Here is a 26,222-nt window from a genome sequence, read left to right as displayed (position 1 = left end):
GAACATTTTAAGTTTTTACAGTTTGCACCTTTGAAAATGTATAAGCTAACCTCCTCCTGTATTAATTTTTTGTTGAAATATATTTTGTCTTGTGATGTATATTGTAATGGCTATTTGGTATAAACAATAAAAATCTGATATGGTGATTACTTGCAGCTTATGCTTTGAGATGTATGATATCTTAAGTTTCATTTTTCATGCTTGTTAGGTAAATACTCTAAGCAAGTTTCTCATTTTCATATCACTAAATATATTATGTTGGGCTTTTATTTTTTTCTGATCTTCAGGATGATAATGGGTGAGTGTGCTACACCTTGAGTGTCAGGCAAACTGTTGCTGAATATTTCATAGAGTTAATAAACATTTTGGAGAGAGGAATAAAGTTTCTGCCTAGTCTTGTTTCCAGATGGATTGTTTTAGTTATTAAAACTATATTACAATTTAGTCCAAGTATAGGGTCTCTTAGGAGTTCACATTCACACTACAAAAATGCAGACCTCAAGGACTGCATTTCTGAAAGTGATTGGTGCTTTATAAATGTTTCAATGTGATCTACACCTATCTCCATAAAGCATTAAAGTCAGTGAGTTGCATGAAGGGATACAACTTCAAGGAAACAACTTTTAAAGTTTAACTTTTTTATGGGAAGTCTGCATCTTCCACCTGGCATGTCAGCTCACTATTTTTCCATTTTTGAGACTGCACAGAAACCACAAAAAAGAAAACAGTTATGCTTGACTGAAACTGATATCCTTCAAGTGTTTCTGTACACAATGATATGATCACCCCATCTTGTTCCCACAAGCAAGCTCTTCACATGGCCATCTCTGACTCCTCAAAAGATTCCATCAACAATGTCTCCAGAAAATTTTACACATCACATGGGAAGACAGATGAACTAATGTCAGTGTACTGGAAGAAGCAAAGATCATCAGTGTCAAAGCAATAATTCTTTAACATCAACTTTATTGGAGTGGTGATGTTGTTTGGATGCCTGATTATCGTCTTCCAAAGCAACTACTCTATTCCCAACTTAAGAATGGAAAGTGAAATACCAGGGGACAACGAAAGATGTATAAAGACGCTCTCAAGGCAAATCTTTAAAAACGTTGTATAAGCACTGATAACTGGGAAACACTGGCCTGCGAGCACTCCAATTGGAGAACAGCCTTTACCAAAGGTTTCATGGACTTTGAAGAAGCCGGAACTCAGGGTGAAAAGGAGAAACAAGCTAAGAGGAAGGTAAAGGTAAAGGGACCCCTGACCATTAGGTCCAGTTGCGGACGACTCTGGGGTTGCAGCGCTCATCTTGCTTTATTGGCCAAGGGAGCTGACATACAGCTTCCGGGTCATGTGGCCAGCATGACTAAGCCGCTTCTGGCGAACCAGAGCAGTGCACGGAAACACCGTTTACCTTCCCGCTAGAGCGGTACCTATTTATCTACTTGCACTTTGACATGCTTTCAAACTGCTAGATTGGCAGGAGCAGGGACCAAGCAACGGGAGCTCACCCCGTCATGGGGATTCGAACTGCCGACCTTCTGATTGGCAAGCCCTAGGCTCTGTGGTTTAACCCACAGCGCCACCCACGTCCAAGAGGAGGGTACGTTTGGCAAATCCTCACCGTGATCAAATCCTACCTGGAAACCAATGTCCACACTGTGGAAGGATGTAGGGCTCCAGAAATGGCCTCCACAGTCACTTACGGACTCGCTGTTAACACCTTGTTCATGTAAGACAATCTTACTCAGCCAAAGAAGAAAAAGAAGAAATCTGTACCTAAATAGAACAAAACCTTGGAAAACTAAAGCTCAGAAAAATAGAGTTAAGTGTAAGTTCCTAAGTTATATACATAACTTGAGGGGCAGGCAAACACCTTTCTGCTTGGTTCTCCTTCTCTTTCAGCAGTTTCAAAACAGTGTTGCAGAGAACTCTAGAGCTCTGGAAGATTTTTTTCAATTTTCCTTTTTGTGTATTGTTATTTTCAAGTCACCATCTCACCTTTCTTCAGACAAATTCACTTGAGGTACAGCACAGCTCCTTCAAATGGTGCCCTGTTTGGAGGGGAAGGGTCTCATCATAGCTGTCACAAATGATGGCTTCTGTGTTTGGAAGACTCCTGTGTGCATTGCCTAAATTTACAAAACCAGCTTGTTGAAATCAAGCTTCAAATCCCTCTTGGACTCCTATAAGGAAAATGGAGTGCCCCTGTCAATGCAGAAGTTGGTCATCCCTCACTTTTCTGTTCAGATGTTCTTTGTGCTTATTTCCCTCCTGTAATATTAGAACTCCAGCAACACCCTATGAAATTAATTGGGAGTAGATTTAAGATGGACAAAAGATAATATTTCACATCACACAATTAGTTTGTAAACTGCCACAAGATGTGGAAATGGCCATTATCTTAGATGGCTTTTAAAGATTAGACAAATTATGAAGAAAAAGTCTATAGATGGCTATCAGTCAGGATGCTGGATTAGATCTAATTTTGTCTGGTCTAGCAAAGCAGGGCTAGAATATATGTAACTGAGTGCTTCGTTGACACAAGTAAATGGAATCAAAGATGAATACAGTGGTACCACTGGTTACAAACGTAATTCGTTCTGGAGGCCCGTTCTTAACCTGAAACCGTTCTTAACCCGAGGTACCACTTTAGCTAATGGGGCCTCCTGCCCCACCACCACCACACAATTTCTGTTCTCATCCTGAGGTAAAGTTCTTAACCCGAGGTACTACTTCCAAGTTAGCGGAGTCTGTAACCCAGCATATTTGTAACCTGAGGTACCACTGTAGATTATTTTAAGTGCCCCCTTCTTAACCAGTTTTTCTTCACTTCTTTTTCCAGTCAGACTTCTGGAAACTTGAGATGAGGAAGAGAAGGTATAAAGGCTTGGAATAGATCTGCTTTACAAACTAGGAAGAAGGGGGATGTATTTGAAGTATTTGAGGTGTGCAGGTAGATGGGTAGGACAATGGGCCAATTATGTTCTATGAAAAATAGATAGACATATAAGAACAGTCAGGCAGAGTACAATGACTTAGTAAGGCAAGGCACGTGGATAAGAGGAAAGGGCAGAATTGCATAAAGCAAAAACAGTATGCTGGCACGCAAAAAGGAACAGCAAACAAGAGCTGTGCTGTATCAATCAGAAATTACCCTTATGCACCATTGAAAACTGGTAAACTTTCAATTTTAGTAAGTGGACACTCTACAGCAAACTTTATTTAGATCCTTTTTAATTTCCTCCTCCTAACTTACTGAACATAAGAAGAGCCTGCTGGATTAGGCCAGTGGCCCATCTAGTCTAGCACCCTCTTTTCTCATAGTGACCAACCAGATGCATGTGGGAAGCATGCCATCAGTACCTGATTACAACACTAACTAGGGATGGCCTGTTCCCATTTTGCCACCCCACGCTGAAGCCTTGCTTAGTGGGGATCATCTGGCAGCTTCCAGCGACATTTTGCCAGAAGCTGCAATCTCTTCTCCAGAGGCAGCAAGAGCGGGCAGGGTGCCTGCAGAGGCACTGCTCTGTGGAATTTCACTGTCCAAGCCAGCTGCCTCAGTCCACCTCACAGTTGGGCCAGCCCTACCAGTAACTGGTATTCAGAAGCATACTGCCTCCAACCTCCATGCCTTTACCTCAATGAATTTGTCTAATCCTCTTTTAAAGTCAACCAAGTTGGTGGCTATCACTGCCTCTTGTGGGAGAGAATGCCATAGTTTAACTATGCATTGTGTACTTTCTTTTGCCTGTCCTAATTCTTCCAGTATTTAGCATCATTGGATTTCCACAAGTTTTGGTCTTATGAGGGAGAAAAGCCTTTCTCTATCCACTTGCTCCACACCATGCATAATTTTATACACCTCTATCATGTGCCCACTTACTCGCCTTTTCTCTAAATTAAAAATCCCCAAATGTTGTAACCTTTCCTCCATCAGCTTTATCATTTTGTCTGCCCTTTTCTGAACTTTTCCAACAGTAGAATAACTTGGAATAGAAACTACCAAGATGCATAGAAAATAAGCATAACAAGTACAATAAGTTACAGACAGGTAGCCGTGTTGGTCTGCCATAGTCAAAATAAAAAAATTCCTTCCAGTAGCACCTTAAAGACCAACTAAGTTAGTTCTTGGTATGAGCTTTCGTGTGCATGCACAGGTATCTGAAGAAGTGTGCATGCACACGAAAGCTCATACCAATAACTAACTTAGTTGGTCTTTAAGGTGCTACTGGAAGGAATTTTTTTATAAGTACAATAAGTTGAGTATTACCAAGGCAGAGTCCAAACACTTTCATACTGACAATCAAACATCATCTATTCATTCCTTTAAATTTGGGCTGCATAATTTTATTCTTATGTGGTCTACCAATGAGTGCTAAATTTCAAAAGGAAGTTTACACAAATGACTTGAATCAGAGTATTGGAAGGACTGCTTTAAGTATGCAATTGCCATCAGAGGCCTTTTTCTAGGCTTCTCCTGGGAGGTTGTCTGGAATTGTTTTTTCTGCTACCATCACCTGCTATTTACTCCTGTTGCTTTATCTGATGTTTTGTTGCCAGTTTTAGTGCCACAGTTGTACAAGTCCCAGGTTCAGTCTCCTCCATCTTCAGTTCTTGTTTTTCTTTAAGGATCCCAGGTAGTACTGTTGAGCTTGCTGAACCATTGGTCTGACGTGGTATAAGTCAACATCATATGTTCTGTCTTAGAAGGATAAAAACAAACACCAAGCAATAACAATCATCTAAATGATTGTCCTTGCCAGTGGTTAAGTCAGAATAATACCATCAGTGGGATCCAAAGAGAAACATATGTTATGTGGTTGATGAAAGCAGACTTCCTCGGCCCATTCTCCCACCAGCATCTCCCAGAAAGGGTACTGAGGATTAGGGACCACTGCTGAATGGAGTGGTTTTGACCAGGGGAACTGAAGGGGAAATCAGGCAGAAGTAACTTCCACCAGCAGGAACTCCACTCCTGAAAGTTGCCTCTGCCTGATTGCCAGAGTTCTCTTATACTGTACTGCAGCACATTAAAGAGAGTCCCTAAACCATTAGGAAGCCGTGGAGGAAGTATCAGCTGAAGGAGAAGAGGCAGGGAAGTCTGATTTCACTGCCACATTGAGTTCTTTTTTTCTCTCTGAATCCAGTTCTATTTATTCTGAAAGTCTTCTAGTGTGATCTTAAGATATATAAGAGCATTCCTTTATCCAGTTTGATATATGTATGGACAAAAATTGGACTGTGTCTACTAGTGTAAAGAAAGTTTGATTTGGACTGAGTCCAAGTCCTGCCTGATGGGATTGAGGGCATGCCTTTGAGCAAATCATACCTTCTCAGCCACTGTTTGCTTTGTATTAAATAAGAAAATATGTGCTTTACCCCACATGAATGTTGTTACGTGGGCAAAACCAAGAAAAATGCTAGGTGTTGTGAATTGTGAGAAGGTACATTAAATGTTAAAATCAAAAGGACACCTCTAGAAAAGTGAATGGGTCTGTATAATGAATCACAGCAGAAAGATGATAGTGTTATTGCTAGGTTCAGTACTAAGTGCTATTTATTTTAATATTGTTGAAATAATTCAACACTTTGTTTCATGGAAAAACCCCCAACCCTACCACTTTTTGAAATAGTGTTGTATAATATTTATATTTCTAGAATTTCTTCAGCCACAGAATTATAATTTTCTACAGCCCATTAGGACAAAAGGAAATGAAAAGCCTAGAGACTTTAACTGTGACATACACATTATAAAGTAAAACAGAAAATTAAGAAGTCTGCAACTTTAGTGAATTTGAATATCAAATCAATATAATATCAAATCAGTAACGTGCCCCTAAAAACAACATACATATCAGATCACTAGTCAACTTTAATATTAGAACTGCTCAATAGCTATTATCATTTATAGGTAAGTGTTCATTGTCATTTTTCTCATTGTGCACAGGAATGCTTTCAGTTTATACTGCCAGCCCTACCTCATGCCATTGACCTTTTGCGGGATGCCATTGTAAAAGTAAAAGAGGTGCATGATGAACTTGAAGATCTACCTTCACCACCACCACCTCTTTCTCCACCTCCAACCATCAGCCCACACAAGCAGACAGAAGACAAAGGTGTACAGTGTGAGGAAGAGGAGGAAGAGAAAAAAGATAGTGGAGTTGCTTCAACAGAGGATAGTTCCTCCTCACATATAACTGCTGCAGCCATTGCAGCTAAGGTGAGTTAAGGTTCTGTGCAAAGCGGCACACTGGTTTCTATCTCAGGTACTTTCCCTGAACAGCTAGTTACTTTTCAGGAATGCATTTAATTTGTGTCAGTCTAGAGTTACAGACATAAGAGGTCTTTCCATTTTAATCACATAATTTTAAGTTTTCTCTGTATAGCATTTCCCTCCCCCCCCCCCCATTACATGAAGTACAGTGGCATAGATCTCACAGTAACGTAGCACAAGAGGAAAGCATTTATGCTTAAACAAAGAAGGGTCACCCATTTCTGTTAGTTTTCCTCTCTGACTGCGCCATCCATGCAACATTGAATGCTATGCCAGGGCTCCCTCCATTGTCAGAAGCAGTGGGCTCAAAATGCTTCAGTGAAGGAAGCACGAGCACTTTTTGCTCTTAGGAGCCATTAGTCTTTAATTCAAAACCATGAGCCATGGTAGGTGAAAGAACCTAGTAATAACTTGAGAAATGTCATTTTCTGACATGAAAATGAAGCCCTTGTAGAATCACTACGTGTGTGTGTGTGTGCGCACACACACACACACACTCACAGAGCACCTGTTTACCAAGAAACCTGGAGACTGGATTGAGTGATGGCACTCTCTATGTGCATCTGCAGCAGTACACCTTGGTGCTCTTCCACGTCTCTGGATTCAGATGGGCCCTAAGAAGTTCAGGCCAAGCTTCTGGGTATCAAGATTCACTTTTTAAAAATCAATGGAAGCTAAATAGGCACAAATGGTGTATCTATCTGTCTCTGTGAAGAATTTGTTTTTGCTAGATTAAACATGCTTATTCAGTTGGGATATCGGTAATAGATAGCCTGACTCAAGCTTAAGAGAGATTCAAGTCCTAGCAAGGTAGAGTTGAAACCTGGAATGGAGGTCTAGGTGTCTGCATCATGCCTTATACATTGCCTGAAACCCCTCATTTTATGAATTGAGCCCTGAATATCAGCGTTCTTGTAGTTCAGGGATCATGTCTTCAAATGATCTCAATACAATATTTTACCCATGTATAAAACTGTTTTCTTTAAATGTGTATATCACATTGTGCGAGCATGATGCAGATAGTCATTTGTGACTAGTAGAAGCTGAATTTTAAACAATAGTTCATAATATTACATGGAATTGTGCCCTCGCCACCCCAGTCACAGTGATCTGGATGGTTCTTGTCCACCCACAGTCTTGGGCGAGGAAAGTCCTGATGCAGCAACTGTTAGGCAGTGCACACAGCTCTTTTAAAAGCAGCACAAGTAAAGGGCATTGCACATTGCAGCCTTGTTACCACAGCGATGGGGAAGCAAATGTGCTCACTGAAAGTCCTGGGCACCCCACAAGAGCTTAGGAGCCTCTTGTGAGCCTGTGTTGCTTTCAATATTTCATGTTGCAGAATGGCATGGGATGCCAAGGAAGAGGTGACTAAGCAAGTGATGGAGGCATTGGGTGCTCTTCAATCTGCTTCCTTCCATAGCTGTTGCCAATTGGGCAGCAGAATAAGACTGTTGCCAGGCATTGGATATTGGGCAACATCCTACACCCTTGGTGTGCCCTCCTCCAAGGTACTGTGGTTATGTTATCCATTTGCTCTTTTAAAAGCAGAAAAATACCTGAGATCTAAACTAGTTGTGCTCATTAAGCAACTTGTATTCAGGTATTCCATGTTTTCATCCTTGTTCCTCTATGTCACTGCTTGTTTAGTTTCATGTTTTGCTGTCACTGTATTCATAGTTATTATGTATTGTACATTAGAAGCATCCATCCTACACCAGTTCTGCTGTTATCATGGCAAAAGGTGAACATCCCATTCCTGGTCTCATCTGTTATTCCCATCACGCATCAGGCAGTGCAGGAAAACCGGTAAGACACACCTACCAGAGGGTTTTTGCATGAATATCTGCAGACATTCTGCCTGCCTCCTCCACTCTGTATAAGGAGGAGACACAGCTGTTCGTTTATTCCCACTATCATAGTGTTGTGTTCTGAGCAAACATGAACTAAATTGTTATTCAGTACACTCTTATCAAGTATATAGAGTTTAAGATCATTTATTTTAGATGTGAAGCATTAATTGTAAGATATTGGTTGCTCCCAGATAGAAGCTTTTTGGTTTGGTTTAAAGACGTTCTGGCAATTTGATCAGCAATGAAAACTGCCTCAGACATTTTTTACTTTCTGTATTATGGTATTTCTGTTACTGCAACGCTCAAAGGTTCCTTCAATTCTATAGAGCATTGGTGGCTGCATCTGGGCTTCAAATCGCTTGGCCTTGGATGACAGCCAGATATTTCTGGTATCCATCACTAACACTTTTCTACCACTTATTCATCCTAATCCTAATCCAGTTCTTGTTGTTGGCTTTGCTTGACTCAGAAAGTGAAAACTGAACAGATAGTATCTAAATTGTCTTTTGTATGTGTGTCAGTTCCCCCTCCTAAGTGAGCAGTACATTGTGGTTTAAAGAGAATATTAATATAGCCAGTTAGTCAGCCATCAGATCATTTTGGCACGGCAAATAATTGCTCCCTCAACATACAATTGAAATCTGGACAATAACCTCCTTCTGACTCTGAAAAACGGTATCTGACTGACTGTGTTAGAAAGCTGAGGCTAATAGAATCAGAAAAGAATCTATAATTGAACTTAAAACACCATTGTTTGTGTCCTACTAACTGTGTCAGCAAAAATGAATGTCCTCATCTCTGTTGCCCCTATGTGCATAGAGATGTGGAAGACATGGGAGAATGAACAGCAGAGTGGGGATCTCCTTCCCTTTGACCTTCACCTTCCCACTTACAACATAACTGTTGCATTTTAAAGCTATAGTTAGCCACTTTGAGGACTCTGGTTGAAAAGTAGAATATAAACCTACAAAATAAATAAACTACGAGAGGGGCAGAGGGAAGGACACAGATCTCTTTCACTTCCTGCTCATTGGCAAGATATTGATGGAGGGAGTGGAGAAACAGGAGTTTTTCTCCCAGTTTTAACTCCCAGAGGCCTCTGTGTACAAGAACAGAGTCTCCCTTCTTCAACCTCTCCCAAGGAAATATTTCCTCGCAGTGGATATGCAGCAATCATTTTGCTGCACTTTCTGCAAGGATAAAGTTGGAATGATTACCATGGTAACGACAAATGTGATTATCCTTTTCTTTTACCTGCATGCTCACTCAGCCAACAAAACAAATCAAGTGCAGGTCCCTTTTGCTTCTTTTTTTCCTGTGGAGACAGAGCTAATTAATTCCCTTTCAGTTAAGTAAAGATTGCTGCTCTAATCCCAGTTTTTCCAGAACTCAACACTTCAGAAATATTACTACTCTCCAAAAAATATTATGCAAGTAGCCATTTGTAGCAATTAAATTAACTTTTGTGTTTGCCGTCAAGCAACAATGTACTCAGTTGTTTTCGTCCTCCTCTCATCTCTCCTCCTCCCTATCTAATTTTCATGTACCCAGAGAAAGTTTTAGGGTGGCACAAATCGTGCAGTCTCACTGGGCATCACACTGCAGGAGGCACCAAAACAATACTGTAGAATGGAGCATGAGAGGTGGGGGTGATGCCCATCTGAATTTTAGCGTTACATAGGGCACCACTGAAATCTGAGAGCTTAAAGTCCACCACTGACCTACTCTTCCTTCCCCTTCTGTCCTGATCTTTGACCCCTCTTCCTTCCCATCACTCTTTGTCCTACCACTTCTGCCCTCCCCCTCTTGGTCTCTCTTCCCTACTCACCTCCACTCCCTCTCTTCCATGCCTGTTCTCCCACCCTCTGCTTTCTCCTTCCTTTTTTCCTTCATGCTTGCACACACTCCCCCCTACACCATTGTGCTTGCCCCTAGAAAAAGGAAGCATACAGGTGGAATGGGTATCCTCCAGATAGAGATATAGAAAAATTAGGTTTTTTTATTTTCAGGGTATGTTCTTTCTTCCCCAGACTCAGGTGAGATGAAAGAAGAGAGGGGGCTCACAGCCCCTGGAGTTGTGTCTCTACAACAGAACAGGAATGGATTGGGCTCTCTGAGGTCAAACTGTACATCCAAAGGCTACTTTTGTGGGGAGTGAGGTGGGGTGATGACAATTTACTGTGCTTAGCCAGTCTTACCATCTGAAGCAGCGACCAGGTCTTTGATCTCAGCTGAGACGAAGCCCACTTCCACCCCCAGTTTTGTATCCTCTGCATCCGTATGCAGACAGTTACAGATAGAGGGAAAGGACTATCATACTGACACAGAACCTTCCCAGGAAATATATGTTTGATTGCAGATTTAAAGATGACTTCATTTTATCAGAACTCCCTTTATTTAGCTAATGCATTTCTATGAATCATTTCTACTAAACTTTCCTGAACTACTGGTGTTAAAAAGCCATACTCAAGAGTATTTTTTATGCTGGATATCGCCCTCTGTTCCTAAAAAGGCTACCAAAGTAATTCCATTCTTGTGAACTGCAATTTTTAATTATATAAAAAGCATTATAACATGAAAGCTATTGAGCAACATCAGCCAATTTTTGCAATATTAACAACCTCTTGTGCCATCTGGTCTTAAATTCCATACTTCTTTAAACTTTTGTGATACATCTAGTTTATTTTTAAATAAGTGAAATTCTTCATGGTTTACTGTTGCTTTAAAGAAGATTATTAAGTAGAAATGCTAAACTGATTTGTATGAAAAAACTCCCCAAAAAAGTTCTATAGTACCATAGAGATTGTTATGGTCTAATTATGTAAAATGTGCCAGTTTCTCAGATTTAGAAGACATGAGGAAAGAATCAGTATGACCTTGGTCCACTCAATTCAGCAGTTAAGTATGTGCATAAACCATAGCTGTCAACATTTCCCTTTTTTAAAGGAAATTCCCTTATTCCGAATAGGATTCCTCTCAAGAAAAGGGAAAAGTTGACAGCTATGGGATAAACATAGCCTCAGAAAGAGATAACATCTTAAGGACTTTATTTTGTGGGTTAGTTTTTATTTTATACTAATCTTTGGATAATTTAGTAGCAGAAAAGATATGAAAGTGCATATTCGTTCAAGTTTGTCCTAGTATCTTCAGGTTCAATTGTTTGTAACAGTAGACCAAATTAATGTAATTAGGTTACTAGCCTAAGATGATAGCAAGAACATAAGAGGACCAGTCACTAGATGATTATGTCATGAAATTACTGGTTTTCTTTTACAATTTTCAAAGTTTTATATGATGGGTTTTTCCCAATGAGCTCTAGAGCAGGGGCAGGTAGGGAAATTGATCTGACCAGCAGGTTGGATCCAGAACTGGTCTAGCCTCTGCAGGCCACTTTTGACAGGTGACTGGGAAAAGAAATATAAAAGTCTTATGTGAACCTTATCTGCTCATATGAACCAACCTGGACCCTGCAGTCATCATCTGAGATCCCTCTATGAGTGCCTCCTCCATGAGAGGTTCAGAGGATGACAACATGAGAATGGGCTTCCCACTTGTGTAATGCTCTCCCCAGGGAGGCTTGCCTGACACTTCCATTACATATCTTTAGGCGCCAGGAAAAAGCTTTCATCTTCTCCTAGGCCTTTGGCTGATTAAACCATCCAAGGCCTTTTAAACTGGAGTGGTATTCTTTTTGTTTGTTACTATGGTATGTAGTTTTGTGTTTTTATATTGTAAACCGCCCTGTGATCCTCAGATGTTGTTCGCATCCGTTTGTCTCACGAGACAATAGAGTGTGCCACTGGGACTGAAGTCAAACCACTAGAGAATTACAGCGCCTGCTGTGACTGTAGAGACCAGTAACTCATAACTGTTTCCTCCTGCATTGTGACCTATCCAGGACACAAGTGTGTATGGAAGTCCTGGGCTGCCCAGATGACAAGACCCCACTTTCAGCCTCATTGAGCACCAAGGAAAGTGGGCTGCAGGAGTTGCCAGAAGGAGGCATACAAGATGCCATCCAACCATCTTAGGGACTCCAGATTTGTGTAGCACTTACTCCTTAGCCTTGTCTTTTCGCAAAGATGTCCCACAACAAGCATGGATGTTTCCTTAGGGTTTACTCCCAAAACAAAGCCTTTATCATGAATGAGTATATCCACAAGGCAGCAGAGGTTTAGGATCAGTGTTTTCCTTCTCCTAGATGGGCTACCTTCCCAGGCTGGCGAACCCCATCTGCCCCTCACTTCTACAGCAGCATGTGCAGTAACTGCCTTATTGACCGTTGAACCCACTATTGGTCTTGTCCACACAATCTGCCAGAGCTAGTATTCATATGCAGGGAAGTCCTTAACTCACTGAGGGTTTGGGACCTATTGACTACCCTCACCTGATTTAGCTGGCCAGTTGAAGCTGTTTCCCAGGGAGTGGCCACTGTTGCGTGCTGACAGCTTCTAGGAGCTGCTGGTGAGAGCTCAGTGCGGAGTAGAGACCAAAGGTGGACAAACTACCCCAGAAGGAGCACAAAGGAGCACACCAGACATACTACCCCCTCCCCTAATAACCCAACACTGGTATAGAAATATGATTGTGATGATGTGATGATGATGATACTGCAGGTTAGTTTTTATTTTATTTGATACTAACCTTACACTAATGACATCATACGACTCAAGTGATTAAACTTCAGAGTGTGCTCCTGATTCTTGCTTTGCAGCCCCAGCTTGAATTTAAACCATAGCTGCAAACTTTATTGCTTAAAGCAAGACTTTAAGCAAGGATAATCTTCCTTCAGGAGCTCCATTTGGTGCCATATTTCAAGCACTCTGGAGCTCTTAATTTGCAGCTGTGGCTTTACCTGCCTCACATCTGATATCATATGACATCAGTGTGTGGGGGGGGGGGGAGAGAGCAGTGTGTGTGGCTTCAAGAGAAACAGCCAAAATAAAGCCAAATTTGAGCCATTGGCTAGAGGTTCCCCATGCATGCTCTAAAAATTATTTTGAAGTCATGCAGCTGGTGCTGCCACCATCTGCTTTTTGCAGATGGTTTTCTTCTTCAGTGCTTGTGCTAGCCATCTCACTTGTATTTACTGGGCAATAAACTTGTGACTTGAAAACTCAGTGGTACATTATCCTAGAATATATACCTTAATGCAGTGTTTCCCAACCAGTGTTCCGCAGCACACTAGTGTGCCGCGAGACATTGTCTGGTGTGCCGTGGGAGGGAGGTGGGCGAGTCGGGCAGTGAGAGGCGGGGCGGCGGCGGCGAGGAGAGGCCGCCCAGCGCGGGGCTCTCGCCGTCTGGCTGCCTGCGTGGCGCTGACGTCACGGGGCTGTAACGTGCCCCACATAGGCACACGCGGGGCGGCGAGCGAGCTCCCTCCCACATCCCATCGCCGCTCGCTTCGGCCGGCCTACTGGGCTGTCGCAGGCGGAAGGCCTGCGCATGCGCGAGGTTTTCGCACCTTCGGGATTGCCTTCACGCCTTCCTCCTCCCGGGTCCTTGAGAGCGTGGGGAGCGGCAGCGCGAGACCGGCGTTGAGCCTGGTAGGTATTGCGCTTGCCAAGGCAGTCATTTGGGAAATGAAAACTTGCAAAGCAAGCAACCAGTTCAATCTGAAGTACGTGTATGCTTAATATCCTGTATCTGAAACCTGTTCTGCCCCCTCCCCCACACTTGGTGCCATTTTCATCTACACATGCAGCAGAGTAAGTTGACCCAGAATAGTACCAATTCAGATGGCAGATGGGAGAATGACAGTGCTGAATGCTTTCCCATGTAGAACAGTCCCTGCAAATAAAAACCTAGCATATTTGGAAGAGGGATGCTAGCCTAACCATTACCTTCTATGCTGTTACTATTTTTTTTATTATTTTTTTACATAAGTAAAAAGTGACCTTTCCCCATCTGGCATGGTGGTGTGCCTCGAGATTTTTTTCATGAAACAAGTGTGCCTTTGCCCAAAAAAGGTTGGGAAACACTGCCTTAATGGAACAGAGAGGAAGCAGTGAAGTGGAGCTGAAAAGAGAGAGGTGTGAGCAGCTTATCATCCTGGGCAGAATCACTCTACCAGCTGCTGAAAAAGTGGGGAGCATCTCATAAGAGAAATAGGGAAGACACCAGTTTCTTTCATGACCTAATTGACCATTTTAAAGGCTTTTATCCTAAAGTATGTCATTTGCTTCTATAGAGCAAACGTCTTAGTGTGTCTTCATCTCCATTCACTTGTATTAAACGGGTGCCTTATTTTCATGCCCCAAGGCTTAAACAGTGCTTCCCTTTTGAGTGCTTCTCTGTTAATTTCATTGTGCTAATTTCTTCCTCTGTTATCAGACATATTCTGCTGTTGCTGGTCACTTACTTGGCTTTCTTTCTAAAATCTCATTAATAAAAGTAGCCTTATTCTCAGAATAACAGTAAAACTGAAATTTGGAATTAAAAAAAATCAGTAATGGCCACATGTAGATATGATTTTAGCTTGAAATGTAAGCATTTCTACAAATATAAGTGGCAAAAATGGGATAATTCAACAAACTTATAAAAGTCTAATAGGGTTTTTGTATTCTTAAGGGAAATTGAGAAAACCAGCTATGTGAGTTTACCTCTCTGAGCTGCCCAATACTGTGGAGTAGCCTAGGGAAAATATAAAAATGTCCCCTTACTCTCTGGTTTTCACAAACATCCATAAGGAACCTGTAGAAGATTTAGTCAGCTAACTCAAAATCATTGGAATATTTCCTCAGAGAATCAGAATACTGAGAGCAAAAATAGAAGTAATAAGAAGAAATCCATTTACTAAATTCATTTTTCACTAACTTCATTTCTTTAGATATTAACATATGAATCAGAAATCCCTGGCTAAATGCATTTTGAACAATGGAATTGTTTACAAACAAAGGTGCTTTTAGGATCTGAATACTACTGGCTTGGTTCCAGCCTTGCCTGCAGCAGAATTCCACTAATTGGGTGTTCCTACAGGTGGGGGCTTTTTCAATTATTCCTTCAGCCCACTGTGCCCCTCAAAACTATTTTCCATAAAGTGCAGGAGACCTTCTGGAACAGCATGGGAAGTGACACTGAGGTCTGCAGAAGGATGGAGAAATTGTCAAAAATCATGTCAATGTTTCTGCATTGCAGGGGGTTGGACTAGAATATGACCCCAATTCCTTGGTTTATATCTCTCACCCACAATTTTTTGGCAATTGCTGTGGGGTACAGAGGGCAAAAAATCATCCAGAGAGAGTAGGGGATGGCAACCCCCTCAATAGGGGGGGATCAGCCCCTTGCTTAAAAATATTGGGGCTGAAGCCCCTTGCACCCCCTATACCCGACGCCCTTGCCCACCTCCTCTGCCCACCAAATTAAGAGAGAAAGGCAGCTTTCCCTATTTCTGAACCCCTGAATTGCACAGAAAAATAAAACACAGGCTTTCCCCACATTTCATCAGAGCATACAGATAGAAGAAAGGCTCTTCCCAGCCTCATATTTGTGTAAGAAATAAAAGCAGCCAAATTAGTCTTAAGTGAAACCATATCCCAGCCCATATACCAGTAATGTTCATTGCATAGTATGGGAACCCCTGTTGCCCTTCTGATTCCCTGACTGATCAGTATGGAGTCCATTGGTCACACCTGTTAGTCTTTCCTTTCTCCTCCAGGGACTCTTCTTCTTCCCATTGCTGTTTCATGGGAGAAGGATACCGTTGTCCTGTTCAAGTGGTGGGGGGAATGCTGTGCTTCTGAGGCTTCATACAGAGGGACTGCTTGCTGATTTCCACAAGGGCAAGACTATGGGCTTGTCTGCATCAGAGTTTAGTGTATTTGTAGCTGTTTGCATTTACATTTAATATGTGTAGTATATGTGGTGTTACCCTCAAACAACATCAATCTCTATGCCTTCTCCCTGTAAATTTCAGTTTACCCTATATGGGGATAGTTTGATTTGGTGAAACTGAGCTCCAAACTGCTCCACACAAAGTCACAGACAATTTGTTTTTGTGGGTGGATCGATCATCATTTTGGCTGTTCCCCTTTCCATGCTCATTGCTTCCTCAGTGCTTTCATTTCTTTTCTATCTGTGCTTGTAACTATTTCTAGTGAATGGAGAAAGTTGGGTGTGTGTTTTTTTTTCTTTTGATCCCTCAGATTTTCACAAAACTGAAAAACTACACAAGCTAATAGTGAGATATATATATTCTTTTGATCCCTGCAGCCAGGAGATCCCTACTTATAAATGTCTGGTGTGTCAGCCAAAGTTGGGTATAGGTACCACCAAGTCCCTCAAAAGTGTCAATGATGAGTCCAGGAGTACCTTCAAACTGCACATCTGCACCTTCAAGGGGAGTGCATCCCCATTAAGAACTGGTTATTCTGCCAGCTTCTGGATGTGGGAACCATCCACCCATAGCACTTCCTATCTTTATGGATTGAGCTTCAGTTTTTTGCGAACATTCAGTCCTTTACTACCTCCAGGACTTCAGGACTTCTACTTCTTCTCCTGGTACTGATGATATTAGTACTAATTAGTACTACTGGTACTGATGGCATTAGTACTAATTAGTACTACTAATTAGTACTAATACTAATGCTGGGAAATATATAATTATCATTATATTGGATTCTAAAAAGTCTGTTCTATTCTAAAAGGGGGTGAAAACAGGTTGTAAAAATTAAATTAAGAAGGGATCCCAAATGCACTGTAAAGAAATGGCTCATAAATATTTTTGAAGAGTTGAAGAACCAGAAGCTTATTATTCAAGCTCAGCAACTCCACTCTCAAGTTCAGCATGATGCTTCTCCACCCATTAGCTCTTCTCGGGGTAACTTCTCACTCCCTCACAATACTTTGGGCAACATGCTACCATTTTTCTTTAATTCATATAGAAATATACTCAGAGATGACAGGTCAACAAAGGGAGCCCAGAGCCCTATGAGCAGGCGTTTGTGTTGGAGAGGATGCAAGCCCTAACCCCAAGACTGCCCAGTGCCCCCCACCCTGATTACCAGGAGGGAGGAAAATGATAATCTGCTCCATAGGAGCCAACTCCTAGGTGCCATGGGGGCTTCGCTCCCCCCAAAAAGTTTTGAAGGGGCTGGGGCTCCCCAAAGTTGACGGGCATTGTGATTTGAATGATGTCTGTGCACTGCATCATGTGATTGGTTAGGCAGAGTGAGGCTTACCTGGGCCCCCCGCAATATTTTATTCAAGTTGGCACTATAGTCTATTTTGAATATAAATATTTTGATATTGAGCCATTTTATAATGCAGTGTGAAATTAACTAAATTTATTTTTATGCTTAGATTCCAGATTCCATCATATCTCGTGGTGTTCAGGTGCTTCCACGAGACACGGCCTCACTTAGCACTACCCCTTCAGAATCTCCTCGTGCACAGGCCACCTCTCGCCTCTCCACTGCTTCCTGCCCAACACCAAAAGTAAGTACTGTGCCTGTCCAATATTCATGGGATGTGTGATTTGTCTGGTTGATAAATGCCTTCTGCTGCTCGCATGGAAACTTACTCTGTGGAGACTGATAAATGTGTGAAAGATAGTTCACTTGTACATGCATTGCTGTCCAAGCAATAGTGTGAAAGAAGAAAGAGGGTATGAACGTTCTTAGATTAAATGGCTGCTGTTCTTTTGAACCACTGCCGTTAAGCCTGCAATTCTTATATCTAAAAGTGCTTGTCTGTTCTCTATTGCAATACTAGTCATGAATCCCTTACAGTGTTTTATTCCCCCAGGAAAGTGCAGTTAACCCTGCCCCTGAGTCAGTAGAACTAGACTAATAGTATGCTTTCTGCAAAAACATTTGTGACTTCTTGATCTGTGGCATTTCTCTGCCTCAGCATCATCTTAGCATATTTAAAACACTTTCAAGCCAAACAATGTTTATTTAACTTGGATACTTGCTGCCTTCTCTTTGGAAATTCTAAATTACATAGAAAGAAAGTTTTAATGCCAACCTTTTAGACTACTAGTCAGTATTTTAGGTATTATTTCACACTGGTTTTACTTATGCAGGTGATCCAATATGTTTGGTATAACACTCAATGTGTGATATATTTGTAGCAAAGTTCGGCAACTAGCAAGAGCAGTAAATATATAATTTATTTTAGCAAGTGAATTCCTCATCTGTATTCAATTGGTACATATCATATCAAAAAGCTTTCTTTCTGACTTGTTCAATATTGCAGTGTTTAATAAAGGAAATGGTAAAAAGTAATCCATCTTATCTAATTGATTGTGGTTCCCAGATTCTTAAAATGATTGCAAGTGTCTGGCAGTTAACTTTTTTTGCCGAATTTATTTATTTTGTATCAGCAAGTCATAGTAACATACCCAGCCACTGACTTATCTTTGTTTCAATGTTTTGGCATTTAATACTGATTGCGTGTCTATGTTAAAACAGATTTGAGGAATTGGTGGACAATATAAAATGGGTTTCCTAAAGAAGCTTGTTGGAACTTTAAATTGCACTTGAATTTGTTTCTTTCATCAGTGGGGTTCAAAATAAACTGAGACATACTTTGAAATACTATTATTGGGGGAAAACTTGGAAGTTTATTAAACTTGAGTGAACAAGAGAAGTAAAAATTATAGGCTCAGTTCTTGAGGTCTGTGCCTTAATTTCTCTGTGTAGAAAAACATGTTGATACAAAAGGTGCCATTTTTAGAAGCTGAGTTTAAGCAGAATTTTAATGTTTCAAATTCCTTTTGTCAGTTGTTGCTATGCAGAGATACACTGAAGTTTTTCAGCTGGGGAAGCTGGATATTCAGCATTGAACTTTCTACATGCAGTGCATGTAATACCAATGACCTAAGGCCCCACAATTTTTGATACCACATGGTTCCAGTTTTCCTTTCCCTCCAATTTCCCAGCAGTCTCTAAATCTATATGTCTCTTACTGCTCACCAGCCACTTCCAAAAGTTCCCAGAGCCATCTGTAACCACATGTGCATGCCCAGGCCAAATAGCAGTGCTGGATTGGACAGCTTGGAGAATTACAAGTGGCTATCTGCTATCAGATGCCCTGTGTTGACTTTTAACCTATTATGCTGGGGAAAGGGAGAGGAGATGCACAGATTGCATTTAGGCTTTGGTGCAAGAAGATCCATGACTCAAGGGTTCTGTTATTCACTGAGTTACAGCAGTGAATACTTTATAGAACATTTTATATCTTACTATATCAGCACGGTGTGTCTGGGGGCCATGCCTTCGCTTTACCAGTACCTAATAAAAGGTGATTGAAACCTTCCAGGTTTCAATTATTTTTAGACTATTGAGAAAAAACAAACCCTTCAATGCCAACATTTGGATTGTTCAGAAAAGTTTGGGATTGTTATTTTTTATCCTTTGAAAAGCTCTAGCACGTTGTAACTATTATTGTTAAATAAACTCTGAATTATCCTGCTATTGCTATAGATAGGCTAACTTACTTCCTGACATACGTTAATACTACTAAGTGAACCAATGTTGTGATGATGTACTGCTTGATTTTTATGACAGTAGAGTGTAAGTTAGAGAAATCATGCACTTGAGAATTCCATTAAGCATTGTTTGAATGCTAGAACATTCCTTCCTTCCTGCTCATACTGAATTTACACTGGATAGTTTGGGATTTTTCAGGTTCTATCTTGTTAAATGAAATTTAAATAGTGTCCACTTTATATGTCAGAGGAAAATTATTAGATTTCAAATGTCTGGAACTTTTTTAACGGTTTCATTCCTCTTTTCAGAGAAAACCTGTATAGTAAAATTTAATCAGGAGTGCTGGAAAAAATGCATCATGATTTCTTTACGAAATTCTATCTGGTTTATAATTTGATGCACTATACTGTTTTCAAAATTACATCTTGGAGAGATACTTGTAAGCTAATTAAAGCTGCATTCTGAGTAAATGTCAAAGTTTTAGCATAAACACACACATATTTATATTATATCTATCTATCTATCTATCTATCTATATCTATACACACAGAGAGATACAGAGGTGGATGTAAGGGAGTGTGCTGGGTACAGAGTCTCAGGGATGCTATGATGTAGTGTGTGCACACACACACACACCATATATATATATATATATATATATATATATATATATATATATACATACACACACACACACACACACACACACACACACACACGTGATATTTTATCTTACTGGCATCCCATGATATTAAAAAATGACTGCTTTTAAGAGAAATCCCTTGTTAATTTTGATAGGTGAATTTAATATATTTTGGGGGTTTTGTTTTGTGCTTATTGTAGTAGCTAGGTCATTAGTAGTGTGTCGGCCAGCTCACTCATGCAAACAGGATGCTTCCCCCCCCCTTCCCCCCTTTTGTGCAATCTCTCTTGATTGTCCCTGGTACAGAAGCACATGGAGAAATGTCACTGTGACCTGAGCTCTAAATACATATAGCCAGCAGTAGAAGGCAGTCATTTTCACTATCATGTCAGGTTTTTGTCCAGCAAGTATTCTCAGAGAAATCGCTGCTTACCACTGCTGGCTGTATCTGTCTGCAGCTCTGTACATGCTGTTGTATCTCTCTTCAATTTCACACTCAAGGGTTGATTGGGAAGAATTGTATGGAGCAACGGCAAGCAGACTGCTTCCGTGTATAAACTAGCCCTGAGATCACTTTGACTTGTTAGGTTGAACTCGTTGAAATTGCATTTGCCAGACATCTTTGAAATACATCCTGATAAATATAATAGCATGAAATCTAAAGTAGAATTGCTGGCAATGGTAGCCAAAAACAGGGGGGAAATTGTAGCAGGCTTTGAAGGGTTAAGCATTTCCAACAAAGTGTCTTGCTTTCCATTTCATTGCACCAGTTTTAAGTCAGTATAGCTATTCTTCAGTAAGACTAGGAAAAATAAAATGGGGAATAATGTTCATTATGACTAAGTCTCTTTCTTTACTGTTAAATATTTGTACTATGGCTTACTTATCTAGCCAAAGGCTATATCTAATTCTTATTTCAGAGAGCATGATGGGGAATTTAATTTGCTGAAGATTAAATTTCTCATCCTGCTGCTATCCTAATTTTAGATATAAAATGAGGAGCGGAGTTTGAAAATGATAATCACTAACTAGGTCAAAGATTTTAGTCTTTGTAAAAAATATATCCTTTGTTATTCACACATCTCTTGTCAACTGCTCCTCCCCCTACACCAGGCAATGTGACCTCTGTGCAAAAAACTGGACAGGTTACCGAGAATCAATCTGCTAAAAATGGTGCAGAGACTTTGTGCTTTCTAATCCAATTTCTTGTTAACTAAACTATTTTGGTCAAACCGTTTTATCTTTTCTCATGATGAACTATTGAAAAATTAAGATATTTGGTAAATGTAATAAATAGTGAAGTCTTGTAAAATAACCCAAAGATACAGAGAATTCTTGCTAAAAAGGGAAATACATCAATTGGCAGAAGACAGCTGAACATTTAGACATTAACGTGTTTTAAGGGGCAATAGACATGACCATAAAAAGTGCAGAATGACAGAAAAAACCATATTCTGTCATAAAAAACATGAAAAAAAGACAAGAGCCTTAAATAGGAGCTGGAGCTGTGCCACAGTCGCTAGTTCTGCTTTCCATGAAATTCTCTGAATATGAAGGGACCCAACTCGTCTTAGCAGCTATTGACTCCAGTGGAGCAGAGGCGGCAATGGCTCTACTGAAGCTTCTGAACTGCTGTTCAAGGAGGGCAATACAACCTCCTCAGGCCCAGGAGGTACTGGCACAATGGGCTCCTCTTGTACAAGTGCTTCTGGTTTAGTATGTACGTCCAGGTCCACTGGCCCTGAGGGCAATTCCAACTCCAAATCCTCAGCCTCATCCCCTGAAGAATAATCTGACCCTAGGATTACAACGCTGCTTATGGAAGCAAAAACCCAGTTAAAAAATAAAAGGCAAAAGCTTTTTGTTTTGTTTTTTACATATACAGTAAGGTAAAGGTAAAGGGACCCCTGACCATTAGGTCCAGTCATGGCCAGCTCTGGGGTTGCGGCGCTCATCTTGCTTTATTGGCCAAGGGAGCTGGCGTACAGCTCCAGGTCATGTGGCCAGCATGGCTAAGCCGCTTCTGGTGAACCAGAGTAGCGCACGGAAATGCCATTTACCTTCCCGCCGGAGCGGTACCTATTTATCTACTTGAACTTTGACGTGCTTTCGAACTGCTAGGTTGGCAGGAGCTGGGACCGAGCAACAAGAGCTCACCCCGTCGCGGGGATTCGAACCGCCGACCTTCTGATCAGCAAGTCCTAGGCTCTGTGGTTTAACCCACAGCACCACCCACGCCTAATACATGTACAGTAGTTTTGCCCAAAATTTCATTTCAACTTAGAGGAACTCCCTGGAGACATTTCTGCCAGTCTCCCGTTCTCTGGGCAGTCAGCTCTCTCCACTGTTCAGTCATGCCTGATCCAGACTATTGCTTTGGCCAGGAGGTCTCTCCCATTCATCTCCAGGCAGAGGAACAGAGTTTTAAAAATGTATTTTCTTAGTAGCCCTAGCAGTTTTACAGGTTCCAGCCTCCTCCTGTTGTCATGATGGCAGTCCCACCAATCAGAACACAAAAATTAGCGTACAGCCATAGCACAACATTAGTAGGTCTGCCTCCGAGTAGATTTAGTAGACCTATCAGAGCATGCTCAGAGCTAGGGGCGGTTGTGTTTTTTAAGGCCATCCCTCCTAGCATATTTTGGTAATCAGGAAGTGTTTGCTACTTTGTTCTTTCCCTTTGGTATTAGTTTTGTGATGCTAAACTATATAAACCCATGTCCTTTACTTTGTAATAACAATGTTTTTACTGCATATTAAGTAGCAGGCATTTTTAAGGCTCCAAATGTATTTTTTACAACTCTCCTTTCTTTTGCACTTACCTTGAACCAGTAGGGATTGACTAAAGCTGACTGATAGAACATTTTTTGCCCCTTTTTCATTACTTATTTTGATTCTACGTTGGCTATCTAGCCTAGTATTTTTCTTCCAATCACCCATTTTGGATATCTGAGATTCATCTCTCCGTTTCTAAACATTATGACTTGGTTCCTATGTTCTCATTAGCAGATCTCCATTTGGTATGTTGCTGTTAGGAGGAAGGGAGATTTTGCCAATTCCCCTGTAGCCCCTTAAGATTCTGCTCTAGTGTTGGGGATGCTCCAGATCAGTATGGGAGGTGGGGGGGGGGGCAGCAGGAGGAAGAGGTAACCAATGAAAATCATCTCCCAGTCCCCACCATCACTGAGAGCAAGAGGGAGCCTCATCTGGGTCACATTCCTTCCATGAATGGGAGGTGCTCTTCTGTTTCAGAAGGGCAACTTAAGATTTTGTCCATATAATATAATCATTAAGTTTAAAAAATGGATATATATCATCTTACTTATCTTGTGGAGTTGTTACTACTCTTCTTTATTTATTTTTCATCCCTGACCATTAGCCATGCCAACTGGGACTGATGGGAGTATAAGGCCATAGGCATCAGGAAGCACCACATTGTCTACCCCTACATTCTCTTCAAGTCATAAATCCATGTGTTCATCATGGTATTGACCTACCCTACCATTAGGTAACTGAGATTTAAAAGGGATTACATGCATTAAACAGGCTGACTTCTATGTGGGTCACCACTGTGAGATGACTACAAATGACCGTGTTAAAATGGAGAAAAAGTGTTGCTTCAACATTGGGCCATCCAGCAGTCAGATTTAAAAAATATCCATGCTGTTATATTTTGCACATACTGCTCTACAAATGATTTTAACTCTGCAACACTCTGCAGGCACATCTTACTCAGTAATCTCACAGTCTAACTAAATAAATATAGACTTTTATTAGGTCTATGTGTCCCTTTTTTGAGATCCAGGTTCTGACCATGCTTACCTTTTATTATTATTATTTTATTATTATTATTTATTAAATTTCTATATCATGCTACATCCATAGATGTATGCTTTCATAACCTCTATGATTGACTGCTGCAATGTGCTTTACGTGGGGCTGTCCTTGAAGATAATTCTGGCGTTATGGCTTGCACATAATGCTGCAGATTGCTTTTTGATAAATTTTGGGAGGCAAAAGCATCCAACCAGGTCGGTGGCAGCTGCACTGACTGCCTGTGAGCTTCCACACATAACTGTATGATGCTAAAGTGTAGCTTTCTTAAGATTTTCACACACTGGAAATAATGTACTTAAAAGAGTGTCTTGCCTATTCTGAGCCTCCATTCTGGGTACAGTAAATCAGGCCCTGTACATGGCTTCACTATATGAGGTAGAAACCTTTGTTGAGCTTAACTCAGAGCCTGAATCCTGCAAACATTATTGGGGTCCTTGAAAATGCTCTTCAGACCTGTACTGGTATTCAGGAGGCATACTGTGTCCAACAATGGAGGTAGAACATAGCTGTCATGACTAGATATTATTATAGTAGTATTATCCTCCATAAATTAGTCTAAAATAATCCATATTGGTGGCCACCACTACGTCTTGTGGAAGGAATTTCTTTCTTTTTTCTGTCCTGAATCTTCCAAATTCTGCTTCATTGGATGGCCCCAGGTTCTAGTATTTTGAGAGAGAAATTTAACCCAAACTACTCTCTACAGCTTGCACAAAACAGAACACTTATTTATTTTGGAAGGCTTTGGACTGTTGAGGCATTTACAGACAGTTTTGGATTTATTTGATTGCTGCTAAGTTTTATTGAGCTTTTTGGACTTTGCGTTGTATGCTTAATTATTGTTCTTGTGTTTGTTATATATTAACTGATTTGAGTGTTGGGAAATATGTCTATGAATATTTTAAAGAATTTCTAATAGAATTTTGTTTTAAAGGTAAGAGATTTCCATAGCTATAATATGGAAAGCCTAATGTTTTATATACATGAATAATGTTATATTTCATTTTATATCAAGGGATAATAAATAGAAATTGGGTATTTTATAGGTTATTTTAGACCTTTGATCTAGAAGCACAAAACCAACTAAGTAATCTTTTAACATACATACTTCTTTGAATCTTTTTTCCGACAAATTGTTTTCTATTTTAAATTGAATAGATAGAAAGTGTGAGTTGTGTTTCACATTCCCTAAAGATGTTTTCAATTATTGTACTGCATTCCTGTTTTATATCTGAGAACTTGAACAGGTGTCCAAAGTGTGCACAAATTTGATGGGAAATGCTGGCAGTAGAGATGTATACTTGATTATGACTGCCTAGCCATGTGATTAAAAATGGTTGATAATCTATAATATGAAATCACCTGATGTGATATTGATTTCAATAGGATTTAAGTGTCATTTACTTAATTTTGATAAGGGCTCATGGAATGGGTGCAGACTTAGTTATGCTTGGAGCAGTAGTGACCAGGGAGGCAGTGCCAGTGGGGCACCATTACCCTCCAGGCACAGTGGGTCGCTGACACTTACCGAGAGGGTGTGGTGCATGATGGCAGAGGCAGTCTGTTATTCCTGCTGCCACATGCTGAACCGGGCCAAGCTCCTCCCCTCTCCCTCTCAGTAAGCTCCAGCAGCCCACTGTGTCAGTAAGCCATGTTATTGACTGCTGCTGGCTTAGAATGGGCACACTTAAGTCATTGAGACTTAATGAAGTCTGACTATCAGAATTATGAGAATGCATATTGTCCCTTTAGCTTCTGTATACCTGTGTCTCCTTTCAGAAAAGTTTTCCTTTCAGTGTAATTATTTTTTTATGAAAACTGAACTATAACACCATTTTTATGTCTTGGAATGGAGATAGTAAACCCTTCAAGAGTCCCTATTTTCCAGGGACATCCCTGATTTAGAGAAGCCGTCCCGGTTCCTGATTTTATCCTGGAATGTCCCACTTTTCCTTAGGATGTCCCTATTTTCATTGGAGAAATGTTAGAGGGTATGGAGTTATCCACCCCCCCGAGCATGCTGAAGGCAATCCTGTATAGGGAAGTTATTTTATGTTTAATGTTTTATTATGTTTTTATATATGTTGGAAGCTGCCCAGAGTGGCTGGGGCAACCCAGTAAGATTTGTGGGTTATAAATAGTAAAATTATCATTATGGAATGGGATGTCCCTACAGT

At 40.7% G+C, this 26,222-nt stretch overlaps 1 protein-coding gene across 39 annotated transcripts in view; it reads left to right on the top strand.

The window, feature by feature from the left end:
* GPHN (gephyrin) overlaps positions 1-26,222 on the top strand; it is a 239,996-nt gene that overhangs the window by 143,067 nt on the left and 70,707 nt on the right. For 31 of the 39 annotated variants that reach the window (XM_083460142.1, XM_083460138.1, XM_083460130.1 and 28 more), the window contains 3 exons: positions 5,954-6,226; positions 7,982-8,089; positions 17,434-17,568. In XM_083460142.1, coding sequence (XP_083316268.1) covers positions 5,954-6,226; positions 7,982-8,089; positions 17,434-17,568 — 516 coding nt within the window. The remainder of the gene's footprint in view (positions 1-5,953; positions 6,227-7,981; positions 8,090-17,433; positions 17,569-26,222) is intronic. The other 8 variants (XM_083460125.1, XM_083460131.1, XM_083460147.1 and 5 more) reach the window with 1 other exon arrangement.

This window comes from Podarcis liolepis (genome assembly GCF_965112155.1).
Source record: "Podarcis liolepis genome assembly, chromosome: 1".
Taxonomy (NCBI): Eukaryota; Metazoa; Chordata; class Lepidosauria; order Squamata; family Lacertidae; genus Podarcis; species Podarcis liolepis.
Note: the sequence above shows the minus strand (reverse complement) of the source record. Positions and strands in the feature narration are given on the sequence as shown.